Source organism: Balaenoptera borealis (assembly GCF_965194805.1).
Source record: "Balaenoptera borealis genome assembly, chromosome: 8".
In the NCBI taxonomy this organism is placed as follows: Eukaryota; Metazoa; Chordata; class Mammalia; order Artiodactyla; family Balaenopteridae; genus Balaenoptera; species Balaenoptera borealis.
This window is the reverse complement of record NC_138865.1, coordinates 65491013-65513905: the sequence shown is the minus strand read 5'-3', so window position 1 is coordinate 65513905 and position 22893 is coordinate 65491013. Positions and strand designations below refer to the sequence as shown.

Here is a 22893-nt window from a genome sequence, read left to right as displayed (position 1 = left end):
TGGCTCTTGGAGGTCACTGTGCCTGGAGGCTGAGCTGGAGGGGCTCTTGGAGGTCACTGTGCCTGGAGGCTGAGCTGGAGGAGGCTCTTGGAGGTCACTGTGCCTGGAGGCCGAGCTGGAGGAGGCTCTTGGAGGTCACTGTGCCTGGAGGCTGAGCTGGAAAAGGCTCTTGGAGGTCACTGTGCCTGGAGGCTGAGCTGGAGGGGCTCTTGGAGGTCACTGCCTGGAGGCTGAGCTGGAGGAGGCTCTTGGAGGTCACTGTGCCTGGAGGCTGAGCTGGAAAAGGCTCTTGGAGGTCACTGTGCCTGGAGGCTGAGCTGGAAAAGGCTCTTGGAGGTCACTGTGCCTGGAGGCTGAGCTGGAGGGGCTCTTGGAGGTCACTGCCTGGAGGCTGAGCTGGAGGGGCTCTTGGAGGTCACTGCCTGGAGGCTGAGCTGGAGGAGGCTCTTGGAGGTCACTGTGCCTGGAGGCTGAGCTGGAGGGGCTCTTGGAGGTCAGTGCCTGGAGACTGAGCTGGAGGAGGCTCTTGGAGGTCACTGTGCCTGGAGGCTGAGCTGGAAAAGGCTCTTGGAGGTCACTGTGCCTGGAGGCTGAGCTGGAGGAGGCTCTTGGAGGTCACTGTGCCTAGAGGCTGAGCTGGAGGAGGCTCTTGGAGGTCACTGTGCCTGGAGGCCGAGCTGGAGGAGGCTCTTGGAGGTCACTGTGCCTGGAGGCTGAGCTGGAAAAGGCTCTTGGAGGTCACTGTGCCTGGAGGCTGAGCTGGAGGGGCTCTTGGAGGTCACTGCCTGGAGGCTGAGCTGGAGGAGGCTCTTGGAGGTCACTGTGCCTGGAGGCTGAGCTGGAAAAGGCTCTTGGAGGTCACTGTGCCTGGAGGCTGAGCTGGAAAAGGCTCTTGGAGGTCACTGTGCCTGGAGGCTGAGCTGGAGGGGCTCTTGGAGGTCACTGTGCCTGGAGGCTGAGCTGGAAAAGGCTCTTGGAGGTCACTGTGCCTGGAGGCTGAGCTGGAAAAGGCTCTTGGAGGTCACTGTGCCTGGAGGCTGAGCTGGAGGGGCTCTTGGAGGTCACTGCCTGGAGGCTGAGCTGGAGGGGCTCTTGGAGGTCAGTGCCTGGAGACTGAGCTGGAGGAGGCTCTTGGAGGTCACTGTGCCTGGAGGCTGAGCTGGAAAAGGCTCTTGGAGGTCACTGTGCCTGGAGGCTGAGCTGGAGGAGGCTCTTGGAGGTCACTGTGCCTGGATGCTGAGCTGGAGGGGCTCTTGGAGGTCACTGTGCCTGAAGGCTGAGCTGGAGGAGGCTCTTGGAGGTCACTGTGCCTGAAGGCTGAGCTGGAGGAGGCTCTTGGAGGTCACTGTGCCTAGAGGCTGAGCTGGAGGAGGCTCTTGGAGGTCACTGTGCCTGGAGACTGAGCTGGAGGAGGCTCTTGGAGGTCACTGTGCCTGGAGGCTGAGCTGGAAAAGGCTCTTGGAGGTCACTGTGCCTGGAGGCTGAGCTGGAGGGGCTCTTGGAGGTCACTGCCTGGAGGCTGAGCTGGAAAAGGCTCTTGGAGGTCACTGTGCCTAGAGGCTGAGCTGGAGGGGCTCTTGGAGGTCACTGCCTGGAGGCTGAGCTGGAGGGGCTCTTGGAGGTCACTGTGCCTGGAGGCTGAGCTGGAGGAGGCTCTTGGAGGTCACTGCCTGGAGGCTGAGCTGGAGGGGCTCTTGGAGGTCACTGTGCCTGGAGGCTGAGCTGGAGGAGGCTCTTGGAGGTCACTGTGCCTGGAGGCCGAGCTGGAGGAGGCTCTTGGAGGTCACTGTGCCTGGAGGCTGAGCTGGAGGGGCTCTTGGAGGTCACTGCCTGGAGGCTGAGCTGGAGGGGCTCTTGGAGGTCACTGCCTGGAGGCTGAGCTGGAGGAGGCTCTTGGAGGTCACTGTGCCTGGATGCCGAGCTGGAGGGGCTCTTGGAGGTCACTGCCTGGAGGCTGAGCTGGAGGGGCTCTTGGAGGTCACTGCCTGGAGGCTGAGCTGGAGGAGGCTCTTGGAGGTCACTGTGCCTGGAGGCTGAGCTGGAGGGGCTCTTGGAGGTCAGTGCCTGGAGACTGAGCTGGAGGAGGCTCTTGGAGGTCACTGTGCCTGGAGGCTGAGCTGGAGGGGCTCTTGGAGGTCACTGCCTGGAGGCTGAGCTGGAGGGGCTCTTGGAGGTCACTGCCTGGAGGCTGAGCTGGAGGAGGCTCTTGGAGGTCACTGTGCCTGGAGGCTGAGCTGGAGGGGCTCTTGGAGGTCAGTGCCTGGAGACTGAGCTGGAGGAGGCTCTTGGAGGTCACTGTGCCTGGAGGCTGAGCTGGAAAAGGCTCTTGGAGGTCACTGTGCCTGGAGGCTGAGCTGGAGGAGGCTCTTGGAGGTCACTGTGCCTGGATGCTGAGCTGGAGGGGCTCTTGGAGGTCACTGTGCCTGAAGGCTGAGCTGGAGGAGGCTCTTGGAGGTCACTGTGCCTGAAGGCTGAGCTGGAGGAGGCTCTTGGAGGTCACTGTGCCTAGAGGCTGAGCTGGAGGAGGCTCTTGGAGGTCACTGTGCCTGGAGGCTGAGCTGGAGGGGCTCTTGGAGGTCACTGCCTGGAGGCTGAGCTGGAAAAGGCTCTTGGAGGTCACTGTGCCTGGAGGCTGAGCTGGAGGGGCTCTTGGAGGTCACTGCCTGGAGGCTGAGCTGGAGGAGGCTCTTGGAGGTCACTGTGCCTGGATACCGAGCTGGAGGGGCTCTTGGAGGTCACTGTGCCTGAAGGCTGAGCTGGAGGAGGCTCTTGGAGGTCACTGTGCCTAGAGGCTGAGCTGGAGGTGGCTCTTGGAGGTCACTGTGCCTGGAGGCTGAGCTGGAGGGGCTCTTGGAGGTCACTGTGCCTGGATACCGAGCTGGAGGGGCTCTTGGAGGTCACTGTGCCTGAAGGCTGAGCTGGAGGAGGCTCTTGGAGGTCACTGTGCCTAGAGGCTGAGCTGGAGGTGGCTCTTGGAGGTCACTGTGCCTGAAGGCTGAGCTGGAGGGGCTCTTGGAGGTCACTGTGCCTAGAGGCTGAGCTGGAGGTGGCTCTTGGAGGTCACTGTGCCTGGAGGCTGAGCTGGAGGGGCTCTTGGAGGTCACTGTGCCCGGAGGCTGAGCTGGAGGAGGCTCTTGGAGGTCACTGTGCCTGGAGGCCGAGCTGGAGGAGGCTCTTGGAGGTCACTGTGCCTGGAGGCTGAGCTGGAAAAGGCTCTTGGAGGTCACTGTGCCTGGAGGCTGAGCTGGAGGGGCTCTTGGAGGTCACTGCCTGGAGGCTGAGCTGGAGGAGGCTCTTGGAGGTCACTGTGCCTGGAGGCTGAGCTGGAAAAGGCTCTTGGAGGTCACTGTGCCTGGAGGCTGAGCTGGAAAAGGCTCTTGGAGGTCACTGTGCCTGGAGGCTGAGCTGGAGGGGCTCTTGGAGGTCACTGCCTGGAGGCTGAGCTGGAGGGGCTCTTGGAGGTCACTGCCTGGAGGCTGAGCTGGAGGAGGCTCTTGGAGGTCACTGTGCCTGGAGGCTGAGCTGGAGGGGCTCTTGGAGGTCAGTGCCTGGAGACTGAGCTGGAGGAGGCTCTTGGAGGTCACTGTGCCTGGAGGCTGAGCTGGAAAAGGCTCTTGGAGGTCACTGTGCCTGGAGGCTGAGCTGGAGGAGGCTCTTGGAGGTCACTGTGCCTAGAGGCTGAGCTGGAGGAGGCTCTTGGAGGTCACTGTGCCTGGAGGCCGAGCTGGAGGAGGCTCTTGGAGGTCACTGTGCCTGGAGGCTGAGCTGGAAAAGGCTCTTGGAGGTCACTGTGCCTGGAGGCTGAGCTGGAGGGGCTCTTGGAGGTCACTGCCTGGAGGCTGAGCTGGAGGAGGCTCTTGGAGGTCACTGTGCCTGGAGGCTGAGCTGGAAAAGGCTCTTGGAGGTCACTGTGCCTGGAGGCTGAGCTGGAAAAGGCTCTTGGAGGTCACTGTGCCTGGAGGCTGAGCTGGAGGGGCTCTTGGAGGTCACTGTGCCTGGAGGCTGAGCTGGAAAAGGCTCTTGGAGGTCACTGTGCCTGGAGGCTGAGCTGGAAAAGGCTCTTGGAGGTCACTGTGCCTGGAGGCTGAGCTGGAGGGGCTCTTGGAGGTCACTGCCTGGAGGCTGAGCTGGAGGGGCTCTTGGAGGTCAGTGCCTGGAGACTGAGCTGGAGGAGGCTCTTGGAGGTCACTGTGCCTGGAGGCTGAGCTGGAAAAGGCTCTTGGAGGTCACTGTGCCTGGAGGCTGAGCTGGAGGAGGCTCTTGGAGGTCACTGTGCCTGGATGCTGAGCTGGAGGGGCTCTTGGAGGTCACTGTGCCTGAAGGCTGAGCTGGAGGAGGCTCTTGGAGGTCACTGTGCCTGAAGGCTGAGCTGGAGGAGGCTCTTGGAGGTCACTGTGCCTAGAGGCTGAGCTGGAGGAGGCTCTTGGAGGTCACTGTGCCTGGAGACTGAGCTGGAGGAGGCTCTTGGAGGTCACTGTGCCTGGAGGCTGAGCTGGAAAAGGCTCTTGGAGGTCACTGTGCCTGGAGGCTGAGCTGGAGGGGCTCTTGGAGGTCACTGCCTGGAGGCTGAGCTGGAAAAGGCTCTTGGAGGTCACTGTGCCTAGAGGCTGAGCTGGAGGGGCTCTTGGAGGTCACTGCCTGGAGGCTGAGCTGGAGGGGCTCTTGGAGGTCACTGTGCCTGGAGGCTGAGCTGGAGGAGGCTCTTGGAGGTCACTGTGCCTGGAGGCCGAGCTGGAGGAGGCTCTTGGAGGTCACTGTGCCTGGAGGCTGAGCTGGAGGGGCTCTTGGAGGTCACTGTGCCTGGAGGCTGAGCTGGAGGAGGCTCTTGGAGGTCACTGTGCCTGGAGGCTGAGCTGGAAAAGGCTCTTGGAGGTCACTGTGCCTGGAGGCTGAGCTGGAGGAGGCTCTTGGAGGTCACTGTGCCTGGAGGCTGAGCTGGAGGTGGCTCTTGGAGGTCACTGTGCCTGGAGGCTGAGCTGGAGGGGCTCTTGGAGGTCACTGTGCCTGGAGGCTGAGCTGGAGGAGGCTCTTGGAGGTCACTGTGCCTGGAGGCCGAGCTGGAGGAGGCTCTTGGAGGTCACTGTGCCTGGAGGCTGAGCTGGAAAAGGCTCTTGGAGGTCACTGTGCCTGGAGGCTGAGCTGGAGGGGCTCTTGGAGGTCACTGCCTGGAGGCTGAGCTGGAGGAGGCTCTTGGAGGTCACTGTGCCTGGAGGCTGAGCTGGAAAAGGCTCTTGGAGGTCACTGTGCCTGGAGGCTGAGCTGGAGGGGCTCTTGGAGGTCACTGTGCCAAATTAAGATTTGCTGTGAGTAAAGCGCTCATTGACAGTAAGCAAGACGTCAAACTGTATCTTAGACATTTAGTTCCAAAGAATTTTTCAAAAAGGAATTGTTCCTCACTTGGTAAAGTTGCATACATTTAGTTTACTAATAAGGATGTAAGTTTATGATAAATTCCTCAAGTATACTTTATACTTTCCTCAGGCCACATTTCTATGGCCATTGCCACACCTTGGTGTTATGGTACGCAGAATTGCAGGTCAGGATTGGTTTGGGGGTAGTTATTTTAAAGGCTAGTAAACCTCTGTTGAAGGTCAAATCTGTGAAACTAAGGGCATAAGTCTTCTGCTTGGAGGTGGCTTGTGGTGGGTGAGTAGATGGGGACTGTGGCCTGGTAATGCCTGAGGCCTTGACTTGCCTCTGTTGGGATTGAGGAAGGGCCCAATAGAAAACGTCTCATCCTGCCTGAGGACAAGCAATTTAGAGAGAGAAAGAAGTCAGAGTTTGAAAACTTAACATATCTCCTTTGTCATAAAGCAGATGCTGGAGAGTGTGGCTTACATCTGTGGGCAAAGAATTTTCCTGATACTGGACCTGAGAATTAGGCCTCCTAGAAAGGTAGTACAGGGCACCGCCAGATCCTCTCTGTGAAAGGAGCAGAGCAGAAAGCAAGTTCTCTGCCGGCAGAGGGGATCCAAAGAGAAACGGAAGGTGAGGGGTAAGCTAGAAGTTACCAGCCTTGCTTGGCTTACAGACCCTGGCTATCTCAGCACATTTTTTATAGCGCTCCTAGGCCAAAGGAAATACCTAACAGTTCCATCTACTAGTTTGGTCTAAACAACTTAATAGTAGTAATAAGCTCGGTGTCTGACAAGTGTCCCTGTGTTTCCCCTGAAAATATCCCTATTTCAGAACCCCAGTGAGTTCACTGTGGTGCCCCAAGGCACTGTAGTGCATAGTTTGGAAAATGCAGTCTCCTTCAGAAAACTCAACAATAAAATTGTCACTCCTTATTCTCTTGGAGAATGAGTTTGTTTTCTATAACTATTTCTGTTCTGTAGATAAGTTCATTTGTACCCCTTTTTAAGTTTCCACATATAAGTGATATCACATGATACTTGTCTTTCTCTGTCTGACTTATTTCACTCAGTATGACAATCTCTAGGTCCATCCATGTTGCTGCAAATGTCATTATTTTGTTCTTTTTAATAGCTGAGTAATAGTCCATTGTATATATGTACCACATCTTCTTTATCCATTCCTCTGTTGGTGGACATTTAGGTTGCTTCCATGTCTTGGCTATTGTAAATAGTGCTGCAGTGAACACTGGGGTGCATGTCTCTTTTTGAATTATGGTTTTCTCCAGATATACGCCCAGGAGTGGGATTGCTGGGTCGTATGGTAGTTCTATTTTTAGTTTTTTAAGGAACCTCCATACTGTTCTCCATAGTGGCTGTACCACCAACAGTGTGAGAGGGTTCCCTTTTCTCCACACCCTCTCCAGCATTTATTATTTGTAGACATTTTGATGATGGCCGTTCTGACTAGTGTGAGGTGATACCTCATTGTAGTTTTGATTTGCATTTCACTAAGAAATACTGATGTTGAGCATCTTTTCATGTGCTTTATAGCCAGCCATATGTCTTTTTTTTTGATTAATTTTTATTGGAGTATGGTTGCTTTACAATGTTGTGTTAGCCTCTACTGCACAACAAAATGAATCACCCATATACATACAGATATCCCCTCCCTTTTGGACTTCCCTCCCATTTAGGTTACCACAGTGCATTAGGTTCCTGTGCTATACAGTATGTTCCCATCAGTTGTCTATGTTATACATAGTATCATTAATGTATATGTGTGTCAATCCCAGTCTCCCAATTCATCCCACCCCACTGGTTTCCCCCTTGGTATCCATACATTTGTTCTCTACGTCTGTGTCCTATTTCTGCTTTGCAAATAAGGTCATCTATACCATTTTTCTATATTGCACATATATGCATTATTGTACGATATTTGTTTTTCTCTTTCTGACTTACTTCACTCTGTATGACAGTCTCTAGATCCGTCCACGTCTCAACAAATGACTCAATTTCGTTCCTTTTTATGGCTGAGTAATATTCCATTGTATATATGTACCACATCTTCTTTATCCATGCGTCTGTCGATGGGCATTTAGGTTGCTTCCATGACCTGGCTGTTGTAAATAGTGCTGCTATGAACATTGGGGTGCATGTGTTTTTTTGAATTATGGTTTTCTCAGGGTATATGCCCAGTATTGGGACTGTTGGGTCATATGGTAGTTCTATTTTTAGTTGTTTTTTTTTTAAACATCTTTATTGGAATATAATTGCTTTACAATGGTGTGTTACTTTCTGCTTTATAACAAAGTGAATCAGCTATACATATACATATATCTCCATATCTCCTCCCTGTTGCATCTCCCTCCCACCCTCCCTATCCCACCCCTCTAGGTGGTCACAAAGCACGGAGCTGATCTCCCTGTGCTATGTGGCTGCTTCCCACTAGCTAGCTATCTTACATTTGGTAGTGTATATATGTCCATGCCACTCTCTGACTTCGTCCCAGCTTACCCTTCCCCCTCCCCGTGTCCTCAAGTCCATTCTCTATGTCTGCGTCTTTATTCCTGTCCTGCCCCTAGGTTCTTCAGAACCACTTTTTTTTTTTAGATTCCATATATATGTGTTAGCATATGGTATTTGTTTTTCTCTTTCTGACTGACTTCACTCTGTATAACAGACTTTAGGTCCATCCACCTCACTAGAAATAACTCAATTTCGTTTCTTTTTACAGCTGAGTAATATTCCATTATAAATATGTGCCACATCTTCCTTATCCATTCACCTGTTGATGGACACTTAGGTTGCTTCCATGTCCTGGCTATTGTAAATAGAGCTGCAGTGAACATTGTGGTACATGACTCTTTTTGAATTATGGTTTTCTTAGGGTATATGTCCAGTAGTGGGATTGCTGGGTCGTATGGTAGTTCTATTTTTAGTTTTTTAAGGAACCTCCATACTGTTCTCCATAGTGGCTGTATCAATTTACATTCCCACCAACAGTGCAAGAGGGTTCCCTTTTCTCCACACCCTATGCAGCATTTATTGTTTGTAGATTATTTGATGGTGGCCATTCTGACCCGTGTGAGGTGATACCTCACTGTAGTTTTGATTTACATTTATCTAATGATTAGTGATGTTGAGCATCCTTTCATGTGTTTGTTGAAAGTCTGTATATCTTCTTTGCAGAAATGTCTATTTAGGTCCTGCCCATTTTTAGATTGGATTGTTTGGTTTTTTTTTTGATATTGATCTGCTTTTAAGTTTTGGAGATTAATCCTTTGTCAGTTGCTTCATTTGCAAATATTTTCTCCCATTCTGAGGGTTTCCTTTTCGTCTTATGTTTTCCTTTGCTGTGCAAAAGCTTTTGAGTTTCATTCAGTCCCATTTGTTTATGTTTGTTTTTATTTCCATTTCTCTAGTAGGTGGGTCAAGAAGGATCTTGCTGTGATTTATGTCATAGAGTGTTCTGCCTATGTTTTCCTCTAAGAGTTTTATAGTGTCTGGCCTTACATTTAGGTCTTTAATCCACTTTGAGTTTATTTTTGTGTATAGTGTTAGGGAGTGTTCTAATTTCATACTTTTACATGTACCTGTCCAATTTTCCCAGCACCACTTATTGAAGAGGCTGTCTTTTCTCCACTGTATATGCTTGCCTCCTTTATCAAAGATAAGGTGACCATATGTGTGTGGGTTTATCTCTGGGCTTTCTATCCTGTTCCATTGATCTATATTTCTGTTTTTGTGCCAGTACCAAACTGTCTTGATTACTGTAGCTTTGTAATATAGTCTGAAGTCAGGGAGCCTGATTCCTCCAGCTCCATTTTTCATTCTCAAGATTGCTTTGGCTATTCGGGGTCTTCTGTGTCTCCATACAAATTGTGAAATTTTTTGTTCTAGTTCTGTGAAAAATGCCAGTGGTACTTTGATAGGGATTGCATTGAATCTGTAGATTGCTTTGGGTAGTAGAGTCATTTTCACAATGTTGATTCTTCCAATCCAAGAACATGGTATATCTCTCCATCTATTTGTATCATCTTTAATTTCTTTCATCAGTGTCTTATAGTTTTCTGCATACAGGTCTTTTGCCTCCTTAGGTAGGTTTATTCCTAGGTATTTTATTCTTTTTTATGCAGTGGTAAATGAGAGTGTTTCCTTAATTTCTCTTTCAGATTTTTCATCATTAGTGTATAGGAATGTAAGAGATTTCGGTGCATTAATTTTTGTATCCTGCTACTTTACCAAATTTATTGAGTAGCTCTAGTAGTTTTCTAGTAGCATCTTTAGGATTCTCTATGTGTAGTATCATGTCATCTGCAAACAGTGACAGTTTTACTTCTTCTTTTCCGATCTGGATTCATTTCTTTTTCTTCTCTGATTGCTGTGGCTAAAACTTCCAAAACTATGTTGAATAATAGTGGTGAGAGTGGACAACCTTGTCTTGTTCCTGATCTAAATGGAAATGGTTTCAGGTTTTCACCATTGAGAACGATGTTGGCTGTGGGTTTGTCATATATGGCCTTTATTATGTTGAGGTAGGTTCCCTCTATGCCTACTTTCTGGAGAGTTTTTATCATAAATGGGTGTTGCATTTTGTTAAAAGCTTTTTCTGCATCTATTGAGATGATCATATGGTTTTTATTCTTCAATTTTTTAATATGGTATATCATATTGTTTGATTCGTGTATATTGAAGAATCCTTGCATTCCTGGGATAAACCTCACTTGATCATGGTGTATGATCCTTTTAATGTGCTGTTGGATTCTGTTTGCTAGTATTTTGTTGAGGATTTTTGCATCTGTGTTCATCAGTGATATTGGCCTGTAGTTTTCTTTTTTTGTGACATGTTTGTCTGATTTTGGTGTCAGGGTGATGGTGGCCTCATAGAATGAGTTTGGGAGTGTTCTTCCCTCTGCTATATTTTGGAAGAGTTTGAGAAGGATAGGTGTTAGCGCTTCTCTAAATGTTTGATAGAATTCGCCTGTGAAGCCATGAGGTCCTGGGCTTTTGTTTGTTGGAAGATTTTTAATCACAGTCTCAATTTCAGTGCTTGTGATTAGTCTGTTTATATCTTGTATTTCTTCCTGGTTGAGACTCGGCAGTTTGTGCATTTCTAAGAATCTGTCCATTTCTTCCAGGTTGTCCATTTTATTGGCATATAGTTGCTTGTAGTAATCTCTCATGATCCTTTGTATTTCCGCCGTGCCAGTTGTTACTTCTCTGTTTTCATTTCTAATTCTATTGAGTCTTCTCCCTTTTTTTCTTGATGAGTCTGGCTAATGGTTTATCAATTTTCTTTATCTTCTCAAAGAACCAGCTTTTAGTTTTATTGATCTTTGCTATTGTTTCCTTCATTCCTTTTTCATTTATTTGTGATCTGATCTTTATGATTTCTTTCCTTCTGCTGCTAACTTTCTGGTTTTTTTGTTCTTCTTTCTCTAATTGCTTTAGGTGTAAGGTTAGGTTGTTTATTTGAGTTGTTTCTTGTTTCTTGAGGTAGGATTGTATTGCTAAAACTTCCCTCTTAGAACTGCTTTTGCTGCATCCCATAGGTGTTGGCTTGTTGTGTTTTCCTTGTCATTTGCTTCTAGGTATTTTTTGACTTCCTCTTTGATTTCTTCAGTGATCTCTTTGTTATTTAGTAGTGTATTGTTTAGCCTCCATGTGTTTGTAATTTTTACAGACTTTTTCCTGTAATTGATATCCAGTCTTATAGTGTTCTGGTCAGAAAAGATACTTGATATGATTTCCATTTTCTTAAATTTACCAATGCTTGATTTGTGACCCAAGATATGATCTATCCTGGAGAATGTTCCATGAGCACTTGAGAAAAATGTGTATTCTGTTGTTTTTGGGTGGAATGTCCTATAAATATCAATTAAGTCCATCTTGTGTAATGTATCATTTAAAGCTTGTGTTTCGTTATTTAGTTTCATTTTGGATATCTGTCCATTGGTGAAAGTGGGGTGTTAAAGTCCCCTGCTATTATTGTGTTACTGTCGATTTCCCCTTTTATGGCTGTTAGCATTTGCCTTGTATGTTGAGGTGCTCCTATGTGGGTGCATAAATATTTACAATTGCTATGTCTTCTTCTTGGATTGATCCCTTGATCATTATGTAGTGTCCTTCTCTGTCTCTTGTAACAGTCTTTATTTTAAAGTTTATTTTGTCTGATATGAGTATTGCTACTCCAGTTTTCTTTTAATTTCCATTTGCATGGAATATGTTTTTCCATCCCCTCACTTTGTATGTGTCCCTAGATCTGAAGTGGGCTCTTATAGACAGCATATATGCAGGTCTTGTCTTTGTATCCATTCAGCCAGTCTGTGTCTTTTGGTTGGAGCATTTAATCCATCTACATTTAAGGTAATTATCGATATGTATTTTCCTATTACCATTTTCTTAATTGTTTTGGGTTTGTTATTGTAGGTCTTTTCCTTCTCTTGTGTTTCCTGCCTAGATAAGTTCCTTTAGCATTTGTTGTAAAGCTGGTTTGGTGGTGCTGAATTCTCTTAGCTTTTGCTTGTCTGTAAAGGTTTTAATTTCTCTGTCGAATCTGAATGAGATCCTTGCTGGGTACAGTAATTTTGGTTGTAGATTTTTTCCTTTCATCACTTTAAATATGTCCTGCCACTCCCTTTGGGCTTTCAGAACTTCTGCTGAAAGATAAGCTGTTAACGTTATGGGGATTCCCTTGTGTGTTATTTGTTGTTTTTCCCTTGCTGCTTTTAATATGTCTTCTTTGTATTTAATTTTTGATAGTTTGATTAATATGTGTCTTGGCGTGTTTCTCCTTGGATTTTTCCTGTGTGGGACTCTCTGTGCTTCCTGGACTTGATTAACTATTTCCTTTCCCATATTAGGGAAGTTTTCAACTATAATCTCTTCAAATATTTTCTCAGTCCTTTTCTTTTTCTCTTCTTCTTCTGGGACCCCCTATAATTCGAATGTTGGTGCATTTAGTGTTCTCCCAGAGGTCTCTGAGACTGTCCTCAATTCTTTTCCTTCTTTTTCATTCTTCTCTGTGGTAGTCATTTCCACTATTTTATGTTCCACATCACTTATCCATTCTTCTGCCTTAGTTTTTCTGCTATTGATCCCTTCTAGAGAATTTTTAATTTCATTTATTGTGTTGTTCATCATTGTTTGTTTGCTCTTTAGTTCTTCTAGGTCCTTGTTAAACGTTTCTTGTATTTTCTCCATTCTGTTTCCAAGATTTGGATCATCTTTACTATCATTTCTCTGAATTCTGTTTCAGGTAGATTGCCTATTTCCTCTTCATTTGTTTGGTCTGGTGGGTTTTTACCTTGCTCCTTCATCTGCTCTGTGTTACTCTGTCTTCTCCTTTTGCTTAACTTACTGTGTTTGGAGTTTCCTTTTTGCAGGCTGCAGCTTCGTAGTTCTCGTTGTTTTTGGTGTCTGCCTCCAGTGGCTAATGTTGATTCAGTGGGTTGTGTAGGCTTCCTGGTGCCTGTGTTCTGGTGAATGAGGCTGGATCTTGTCTTTCTGGTGGGCAGGACCGCGTCCAGTGGTATGTTTTGGGGTGTCTGTGACCTTATTATGGTTTTAGGCAGCCTCTCTGCTAATGGGTGGGTTTGTGTTCCTGTCTTGCTAGTTGTTTGGCGTAAGGTGTCCAGCACTGTAGCTTGCTGGTTGTTGTGTGGAGCTGGGTCTCAGCATTGAGATGGAGATATCTGGGAGAGCTTTCGCCATTTGATATTATGTGGAGCCAGGAGGTCTCTGGTGGACCAGTGTCCTGAACTCAGCTCTCCCACCTCAGAGGCTCAGGCCTGACACCCGGCCGGAGCACCAAGACCCTGTCAGTCACATGGGTCAGAAGAAAAGGGAAAAAAAAAGAAAGAAAGAAAAAAATAAAATAAAGTTATTAAAATAAAATTTTTTTTTAATTATTAAAAATTTTTTTAAAATTGAAAAGTAATGAAAAAAGGAAAGAAAGAGCAACCAAACTAAAAAACAAATCCATCAATGATAACAAGTGCTAAAAAAGTATACAAAAAAAACCAAACAAAAACCAAGGAAATGGACAAAACCCTAGGATAAATGGTAAAAGCAAAGCTATACAGACAAAATCACACAAAGTCCATCGCTTCAATTTTGGGATGATTCATTGTCTATTCTAGTATTCCACAGATGCCGGGTACATCAAGTTGATTGTGGAGATTTAATCTGCTGCTCCTGAGGATGCTGGGTGAAATTTCCTTTTCTCTTGTTTGCATAGCTTCTGGGGTTCAGCTTTGGATTTGACCCCGCCTCTGCCTGTAGGTTGCCTGAGGGCATCTGTTCTTTGCCCAGACATGACAGGGTTAAAGGAGCAGCTGATTAGGGGGCTCTGGCTCACTCAGGCTGGTGGGGAGGGAGGGGTACGGAATGAGGGGCGAGCCTGCAGCGGCAGAGGCTGGCGTGACGTTGCAACAGCATGAGGCGCACTGTGTGTTCTCCCGGGGAGGTTGTCCCTGGATCATGGGACCATGGCAGTGGCGGGCTGCACAGGGTCCTGGAAAGGGAGGTGTGTGGATAGTGACCTTTGCTTGCACACAGGCTTCTTGGTGGCTGCAGCAGCAGCCTTAGCGTTTCACGCCTGTCTCTGGTGTCTGTGCTGAAAGCCATGGCTCATGCCCGTCTCCGGAGCTTGTTTAGGCGGTGCTCTGAATCCCCTCTCCTTGTGCACCCCAAAACAATGGTCTCTTGCCTCTTAGGCAGGTCCAGACTTTTTCCCGGACTCCCTCCCGGCTAGCTGTGGCACACTAGCCCCCTTTAGGCTCTGTTCACGCAGCCAACCCCAGTCCTCTTCCTGGGATCTCTATTTTTAGTTTTTAAAGGAACCTCCATACTGTTCTCCATAGTGGCTGTATCAATTTACATTCCCACCAACAGTGTATGAGGGTTCCCTTTTCTCCACACCCTCTCCAGCATTTGTTTATAGATTTTTTTGATGATGGCCATTCTGACTGGTGTAAGGTGATACCTCATTGTAGTTTTGATTTGCCTTTCTCTAACAATTAGTGATGTTGAGCATCTTTTCATGTGTTTGTTGGCCATCTGTATGTCTTCTTTGGAGAAATGTCTATTTAGGTCTTCTGCCCATTTTTTGATTGGGTTGTTTGTTTTTTTTGATATTGAGCCCCAAGAACTGTTGGTATATTTTGGATATTAATCTTTTGTTGGTTGCTTCGTTTGCAAATATTTTCTCCCATTCTGAGGGTTGTCTTTTGTTTATGGTTTCCTTTGCTGTGCAAAAGCTTTAAAGTTTCATTAGGCCCCATTTGTTTATTTTTGTTTTTATTTTCATTACTCTAGGAGGTGGATTCAAAAAGATCTTGCTGCGATTTATGTCAAAGAGTGTTCTGCCTATGTTTTCCTCTAAGAGTTTTATAGTATCCGGCCTTACATTTAGATCTTTAATACATTTTGAGTTTGCTTTTGTGTATGGTGTCAGGGAGTGTTCTAATTTCATTTGTTTACATGTAGCTGTTCAGTTTTCACAGCCCCACTTATCGAAGAGACTGTCTTTTCTCCATTGTATATTCTTGCCTCCTTTGTCATAGTATAGGTGACCATAGGTGTGTGGCGTTATCTCTTAACTTTCTATCCTGTTCCATTGTTTTATATTTCTGTTTTTGTGCCAGTACCATACTGTCTTGATTGCTGTAGCTTTGTAGTGTAGTCTGAAGTCAGGGAGCCTGATTCCGTCAGCTCCATTTTTCTTTCTCAAGATGGCTTTTGCTATTCGTGGTCTTTTGTGTTTCCATACAAATTGTAAAAATTTTTTTGTAATTCTGTGAAAAATGCCATTGGAAATTTGATAGGGATTGTGTTGAATCTGTAGATTGCTTTGGCGGGGGGGGGGATAAATTGGGAGACGGGGATTGACATATACACACTACTATATATAAAATATAGTAGTAGATAACTAATAAGGACCTACTCTATAGCACAGGGAACTCTACTCAATACTCAGTAATGGCCTATATGGGAAAAGAATCTAAAAAAGAGTGGCTATATGTATATGTGTAACTGATTCACTTTGTTGTACACCTGAAACTAATACAACATTGTAAATCAAGTATCCTCCAATGAAAATAAAAAAAAAAAAGTGAATGAATGAGGGAGTGGGAAAAAAAAAGAAAAGCCAGGAGTATTACCTTAATGGAGCTTCCTCCACATGGAATAAAACTTCAGGAGAAGGAAGAAACTAACTCTTGTTCTCTCCTTGCCACCATCACCAAACCATCTGGGTTTTAGCTCAGAGTTATCCCTGAGCTGACGTAGCTTCCTATCCTAGGAGACAGCGTCTATTTAGAAGCTACACCTTCTAGTCTTCTTAGTACCATGTACATCTTTGGAAGGGAAGGGAAATGAAAAGTGATGATAACTCCAGGGGCATATATAGAATACAATTCTTCGTCCTACCCTTTCAATTCTGTGTAGCCTGAGATCAAATATTATGAAGGCCAAGAAGAAACTTATTTTCATTTGACTAAGATGCAGACTGTCAACTCTGCAGAGCCTCTGAGCACACACTTTTTTTTCTTTGCCCATAGCTTTTTAAATGGAGGCATAGTCTGCAGTGAGAAAGATGAACCTCTCAGGTATACTCTGAACCCAACAGTAAAAGGCCCACTCCTTTATGATGCAAAATTTCTGTTAATAATGAAAAGTAATACATGGTGGATTTATAATCATAAACAACTGAATATTTCCTGTGTGTGCCTCTCATTTAAACCACAGAACCCTGCCCAGTCTGTATTTAAAGCTTGACTGGTCAAGTGTGCATTTCAATCAGTCAGATTGGCCTCATCAGTAAAATACCAGGATTAGCAAAACATGAATTGCTAAATGTGCAAAAAATTTATCAAAGTCGTCAAGTATTTAATTCCTTTGTATTAAAATTTTATTGTGTCATTCTCAATACATACAAACTTAAGTTTGCAAAATCTATCCCTCCCCCTCTAAAAAGCACCTTCCCAGGATGAGCTAGTGGGAAGTTTGTTCTGACTTACTGCCCGAGGAGGAGGCAGTGCTGAGTGGAAGAAGTGAGGTGAGAAGACTGCTTGTGGCACTGCCAGGATCACCTGCGGAATGAGGTGGACTACTCAGTGGATGGGAGGTGCAGGCAGAACCAGACCTGCAGGGGAAGGTCCAGGGGTCTTCAGAAGAGGCCTGCTGAGCAGGACCCAGGCCTTACAGCTTCCCCTGCCGCACTCTGGAGGCTCCTGCATTTTTTTCCCTTGCTGCTTTGTCCGGGCCTGCCAGCTCTGATGACAGTCTGCTTCTCTCCTGTCCCCAGGTCCACCTGGCTGTCCTCAGTTCTTCATCTCTTACACTGCTTCACTTCTCCAGAGATCCTGACAACTGAAAGGAGCCTCCTTGGAGGCTCAGTTTCCTTGTCAGTAAAATGGGGGTAATTAATAGTCTCTGCCTACCTCATGGAACGATTGTGAGGATCAGACGAGATGTATGTTAAAGCATTCCGATAACTGCAAAATGCTGTATAAATGTCAGGTGTTATAAATCATTAGCCAGTCTATTTCTCAGCTAAAGCAGTTTCTATGCACATTTTACTTCTGAACAATTCTTTGTCAAATAGCAAATGTAAATGCTGTTTTTTCCTTCTTGGATTATGGTGGTTCCTTTGTAACTTTATGATGTAGGCTGAATCTTTAAGTCCTCCTTTGGCTTATAGCTCTTCCCCTGAACACCCATGCAAGATCATAATCCATAAAACACAGAGGCAATAACTCCTTTTAATTGCCAGGAGTTCATCATTTGCTACGTTCTAAATGCAGTCACTTAGACATTTGCCTTGAAAAGCCTAACTCTATTTATTATGCAGAGCCGAGACTGTGTGAGGCTAGGCCCTCCTGCCGAGGGAGAAGTCGTTCAAGTCAAGTGGCCTGATGGCAAACTCTACGGGGCAAAATATCTCGGATCAAATGTTGCCCACATGTACCAGGTGAGTGCCGCCCTGGGTGTGATGCTTGCTGAGACGGACAGGAGAAGCCAGAGGGCAGACAGTACAGCCAGTGTACTGCTGACCAAGAAGCCACGTGAATTTGGAACACCTCTTGTTTTATAAAAAAGGCAAAAATTCGATGTTTGATGACCTAGATATTAGACTTTTATTACCGAGTTCGATACTGGGAAACTCTAGTAACATTTGATGAATGGGTTAATTGTAAGGAATATAGTTAGGTCAAAAAGATTCCCAGCTGGATGGTGGGCTGCTTTCTTGTGTTTCTGCTATACGGGGAGAGACTAATTGGCAGGATTATCTAACTGTAAGCCAAATCAGTGATGGCTGTTCATCATCCAGCAGCCCCTGAATGGGTGGCTTTTCCCTGAGAGACATCATCCCCGTCGTGCGTTTCAGCAAACCTAAACCAATGGTGCATCGGCACAGATGCGGCCATTTGTGCACCCGAGCGTAAAGGAGTGCTTATTTAATGAAAAGTGCAGTTATCATTTTGGCATTCTGTTACTGAACAACTCTACATATTATTAAAGAATATATATACAATTTAAAAATGAATTGTATCCCTATTAGAAATGAGGATGAGTTAAGCTCTAATAAGGAAAACAACATGGATGGCGCATGTGCATTTATATTCCTTCAGAAAGACTTTAAAAAGGAACAAATTTATTAGAACCAATAAATTATAGTACTTTTAGTAACACGATGGCAGAAATCAACATTCTAAAGCTAAGCAGTAGTGTAAAAACAGGAAGATTGAAGTAAAAGGAGAAAAAGCAAGAAGGTTCAGGCCTGTGAAGTTAAAAACAGCTTGAGAATGATAAGACCTCCAGTTTCCTCAGAGAAACTGTTCAAAGACTGATAAAGGGCTAGGGCTTAAATGGAACAGTACATTAAAAGACACTGCACTAAAAACTGGAGCACAATGTAATTAAAAGTGTTCAAAGAAGTTTGGAAAACTTAGGGGAGAACATTTTTTTAAGGTGTAGAAAAAGCAAACGGGGTGGAGAGGGGAGGATGTACATAACCAGTGTTTGTGTGTTTGTGTGTGTGTGTGTGAGAGAGAGAGAGAGAGAGAAGGCCATTTCCCCTTTGTATTGGTGACAAAGTGTTAAGTTGCAGATTCAGGTCATTTACAGCAGGGTAAGTGCTGGAGCATTTTTGTATCAGAATGTCCAAAATTAGGCAAAAATCACAAGACAGGCTGGTAATACTGGAGACTCCTAGAAAAGAAGTGTTTACTACATCATTCAAAAGAAAATAATTACATTTAATTAAACAATAAATGCAAAAGTGAAGCATCTTACATGTAGCAAAGCTATTAGCTACATGAAAAGTATAATGAAGACATGTTGAAATTCAGGCTAATTAGTGATCAGTGTGCTAACTTCAGTTGAATTTATGATGGCCTATCAACATAGAACTGTGAGCATATTTACAGACTCAATGAAAAAGTTAAGACTAATATTAAAATTGTCTCTCGAGGAAGTAGTTTAAAATTCCTCATTAAACCAACTGGCCTTTTGAGATCATTTTGTGTTTTGTGTCTATTTATTCAGCCTCACCACTGAATAAGCAAAGATATTTATAAAAATGGAACTAAATACCTACTGCACAGTGCTAAGTATCCTAAGTATATGCATTTTGGGGGCCCTCACAGTAGCCCTGCAAGATAGATGTTTTTGACTCCTACTTTACAAAGGAGGGAAAAAAGGCTCAGTGAACTTGATAATTTGTTCAAGAGCATACAGCTGGTAAAGGGAAGGGCCAGAATTTACTCTTGGCTCTGTCCCAACTCGGGTGAACAACTATCCCAGCTTGCGAGGGACTGTCCTTGATTTTAGCACTGAAAGTCTTGCATCCTGGGATACCCCTTCAGTCCTGGACAAACTGGGATGGTTGGTTACCATACCATACTCCCTCTTAGTTTTAAAATTGCCTTTTTCTCTTTTAGAATTTTCAAATGATCTAAAACAGAAGAAAGGTAGGCACAGGTAGTTCTAGCTATGCTATCAAACTGTATACATTGCATGACACCTTGGCCTAATTAAATGTTACAGAAACCATTTTGCTGAAACAAGGCCAGGAAGAAAAGCCTTCCCATCTCAGCGTTCTGAGAAGTAGCAGGGAGAGGTCTCCTGTGACCGAGACCTAATTCTGCCCCTTGTTTGAGCTTAGTCAAATGTGAGCAGTACATGGATAATAAATACGAAGTTTAATTATATATTTTATCTTTAGTATTTTTTAAACTTCAGCAGATTTTTTTTTATTAACATAAATAGCACAGCTACATGGTTTAACTTATCTTTTAACTAGAATTGCAAGCATATACTTATTTCTTAAAAGTAAAGACTTCAGACAGACAAGTTAGGGATTTCAAAAATACCATAAGTGGTTCAGAGTTAGAACATATTAGATATTCTACCCTGATTGCATCCCTTTTGTTGTTTTCTTCCGGAAGAGTTCATGTGGGATCGAGCCTAAACCAAGATCACTTTGAGTAGGGCGTTTGATGAATTTCCCCCAGATGCTCTGTTTGTTTTTCAGTGTCACTTTTTCTCTAACAAAATATCCTAAAATATTGAAAAAACTGGATAATGAAATTACTTGCTGCCATTTGATTAGCTTGAAAAAAAAGTTTTAAACATTTTCATTTAGATGATAATGTATTTTCACAAATTGAGGTGGCTGACACGTGAGGTTAAGGAGAACCTGAGATCTTCCTGGCCATTTGTTTGAATTTAACAAAAGTGAGTTTTGAAAGTTAAAGCTCCATAAGAACTTGAGAAATTATTTTATCTGAGAGGATTATTATACAAGAGTAAATATATCATCACTTCTTTCTCAAAGAGAAACAGTCCTCCCTCTTATGTTGTCAGAGCCTCTTAAAGAAACAATCAATCAGTATTTACAGGCCCCACCCATCTTCATGTTAAATTGGCCACAATCTCATGTTCTGAGAAATCATTTGAGCAGCAGTTACTTTTCTTTGTTTTTGCTTTCGGGGGATAAAGTTCTCATATCACATATTGCAAGACACTCATTTTCAAGAATTTTAGCCTGTTTGAAAACATACTTTGTTCTTAGTTTGATAAGGGAAAGAGCTTTTCTTCCTTCCTTGGCTGTTGGCTAGTTCTCTTGTTTGTTCTGCTTGAATCCTTTTTTCTTTTTTATGTAGCTAATTGGAACCCTGAAGAAAATGGTGAGTGCTTGCTTCTTTTTTAAATAGATCATGCTCAATGTCTTATTTTTCATTAGGTTGAATTTGAAGATGGATCCCAGATAGCAATGAAGAGAGAGGACATCTACACTTTAGATGAAGAGTTACCCAAGAGAGTGAAAGCTCGTTTTGTAAGTGCTCAATAATCCCTCTGAGGGATCTGCCATGTGAATCTCTCCTCTCTCACTGTGTCCCAAGCCCAGCAGGAAACATACTTAGGCTTTTGGATTGATTTTGAAGAAAGCCAATGCAACTTTTCCCTTATTGAAATCTGTTTAATCCAAAGCTCAAATGTAGCCAGAAACAGGGAAACTGGTGCAAGTTCCTCATCTTTCTTTCTAATGAGGTCAAATGATGCTTCTTTGTGTTAACATCTATTGGCATACAGAAAGTTATTGAATATGTGTTCTATGCAAGCTAACTGGGAACATATGAAGATACCATCAAGACATTTACAATCTTGTTAGTGGAAGCAACGTTAAAAGAAAGCTTTCAGTAGGAGATTCAAGGGGACTCAGCATAGCGGACATCTAGTTTCCTATGGCCTTATCATATACAGTTCACCCTTTAACAATGTGGGGGGTTGGAGTGCTGACCCTCCACACGGTCACATACAACTTATATAGTCAGTCCCTTCCTGCCCACAGTTTCACATCTATGGATTCAATCACTCGCAGATCGTGTAGTACCATCATGTTTATGATTGAAAAAAATCCGTGTATTAAGTGGACCCATATATAGTTCAAACCCATGTTGTTCAAGGTCAACTGTATTAACTTCTCTCTCAGAAGCTGATTAATGTTTGTGTCAATTTATAACTAAACTAAACTCTCACTTTTATAACAAAAGGAATAAACAAAGCCCAAATACTAGTTGTGGGAATACTAAAGCAGTTTTTTTTTTACAAAAGAAAACGTTATTAGTTTCAAGCCCTGTACATACCATTAAAAGACAAATAAACATGGACAAATAATCAAAACTGAAGTTGTTAAAAAATATAATTCACAATAACCTAGTTTTCATTATTGTATCATAAAATATTTACTGGACCCTGAAATGAAGTCAGTTTTACTCATTTAGAATTGCATCTAGTGCATCTGTGAGATGATAAGTCCTAAACTAGGAAATTTGAATGAGGGGATTTTTCTGACTAAAATGAAAATTTTTTTCTGAATAAATGACATCCTTAGTTTTCATTGCATGCTAATGGTATACTTTTATGCAGTGATAGAGTTACCCTAGATTACTTTGGAAGAACATGGGTTTCCTTAAATGTTCAGTTGTATATTCAGCTCCTCTCCTGTCAGATGGGATCCTGAGAACAGGGTAACCGCGCCAGGTGTAAACTGACTTTTTCTCCTCAGCTTCATCCTTGAGGGGAAGGTCCTTCAAAGTGAAACAGTCAAGAGAAGAGTGATAGTAACGGCACTGCTGCCCACCCAGTGAGGCAATGTGGCATGCAGGGGACCCACACACCTGAAAACAGATTGACCCCCAGATAATAAACAGCAGGGAAAGGGAAAAGAAAATATTCCTATAGTAAAGACATCTGTTAAACCTTAACAAAGACCTAAAAGCCTGGATAATTGGTCAGTGTTCTAGGTCTTGAAATCTCCTGAGAAAAACTTGCCTTTTCAAGATGCTGGAGGTGACTGCCTCTCGTCCTGTTTCCTGTCTTCCATGGATTCTCTGTCCCCTCCCATTCCCTCCCCCCTTTTTAAAAAAAAAAATCTCCTAAAGATTTAGAGGTTGGGAAATGGAGTAGGTAGCCCTCTGGAAGTCTCTCAGGTCTTTGATTTTCTAATCCATGTACGGTTAAACATCTTACCAGCTGGGTCTTATAGATTTCAAATACCATTTCTTAATCACATTAAAAGAAAGCTTTTTGCTTTCTGCTCTGATCACAATCTCTTTGTTCCACAGTAGATTTGGCTCCAGTACCAGTATGCTTTCCCATGTAGCTTTACTTGAGCACGAATTTTCTAAGGTCCATTTCTCAGAACAGTCACACCAAACTGAACTGCTTTTTAAAAATTCTCATAGGAAATTTTTAAATTAAAAAATAGGTACTCTAAATCTAACCTGTTACGTTATGTTGAGCTTAGTAGAAAATTTCTTCAGAGACAAAATCCAGTTTGCTCACCGTCCCTAAATCCAGTTTGCCACCTCTGTTTTTACTGAATCAAAGACTTACGTGCTTCTGTTGTAGAAAACCAGCTTTTTCTTAAGGTTTGTATATAACCCTCTGGCCCTTGGCTAGTCTGTCCCTGACTGCTATTTTTTTTCCAGTTGGTGAAACAAATCTAATGGGAAAACTTATTGAC

General features: G+C 44.4%; 1 protein-coding gene across 8 annotated transcripts in view; it reads left to right on the top strand.

The window, feature by feature from the left end:
* The window catches only part of KDM4C (lysine demethylase 4C), a 443948-nt gene that overhangs the window by 401323 nt on the left and 19732 nt on the right, over positions 1-22893 (top strand). For all 8 annotated transcript variants that reach the window (XM_082404367.1, XM_082404366.1, XM_082404370.1 and 5 more), the window contains 2 exons: positions 17212-17331; positions 20608-20700. In XM_082404367.1, coding sequence (XP_082260493.1) covers positions 17212-17331; positions 20608-20700 — 213 coding nt within the window. The remainder of the gene's footprint in view (positions 1-17211; positions 17332-20607; positions 20701-22893) is intronic.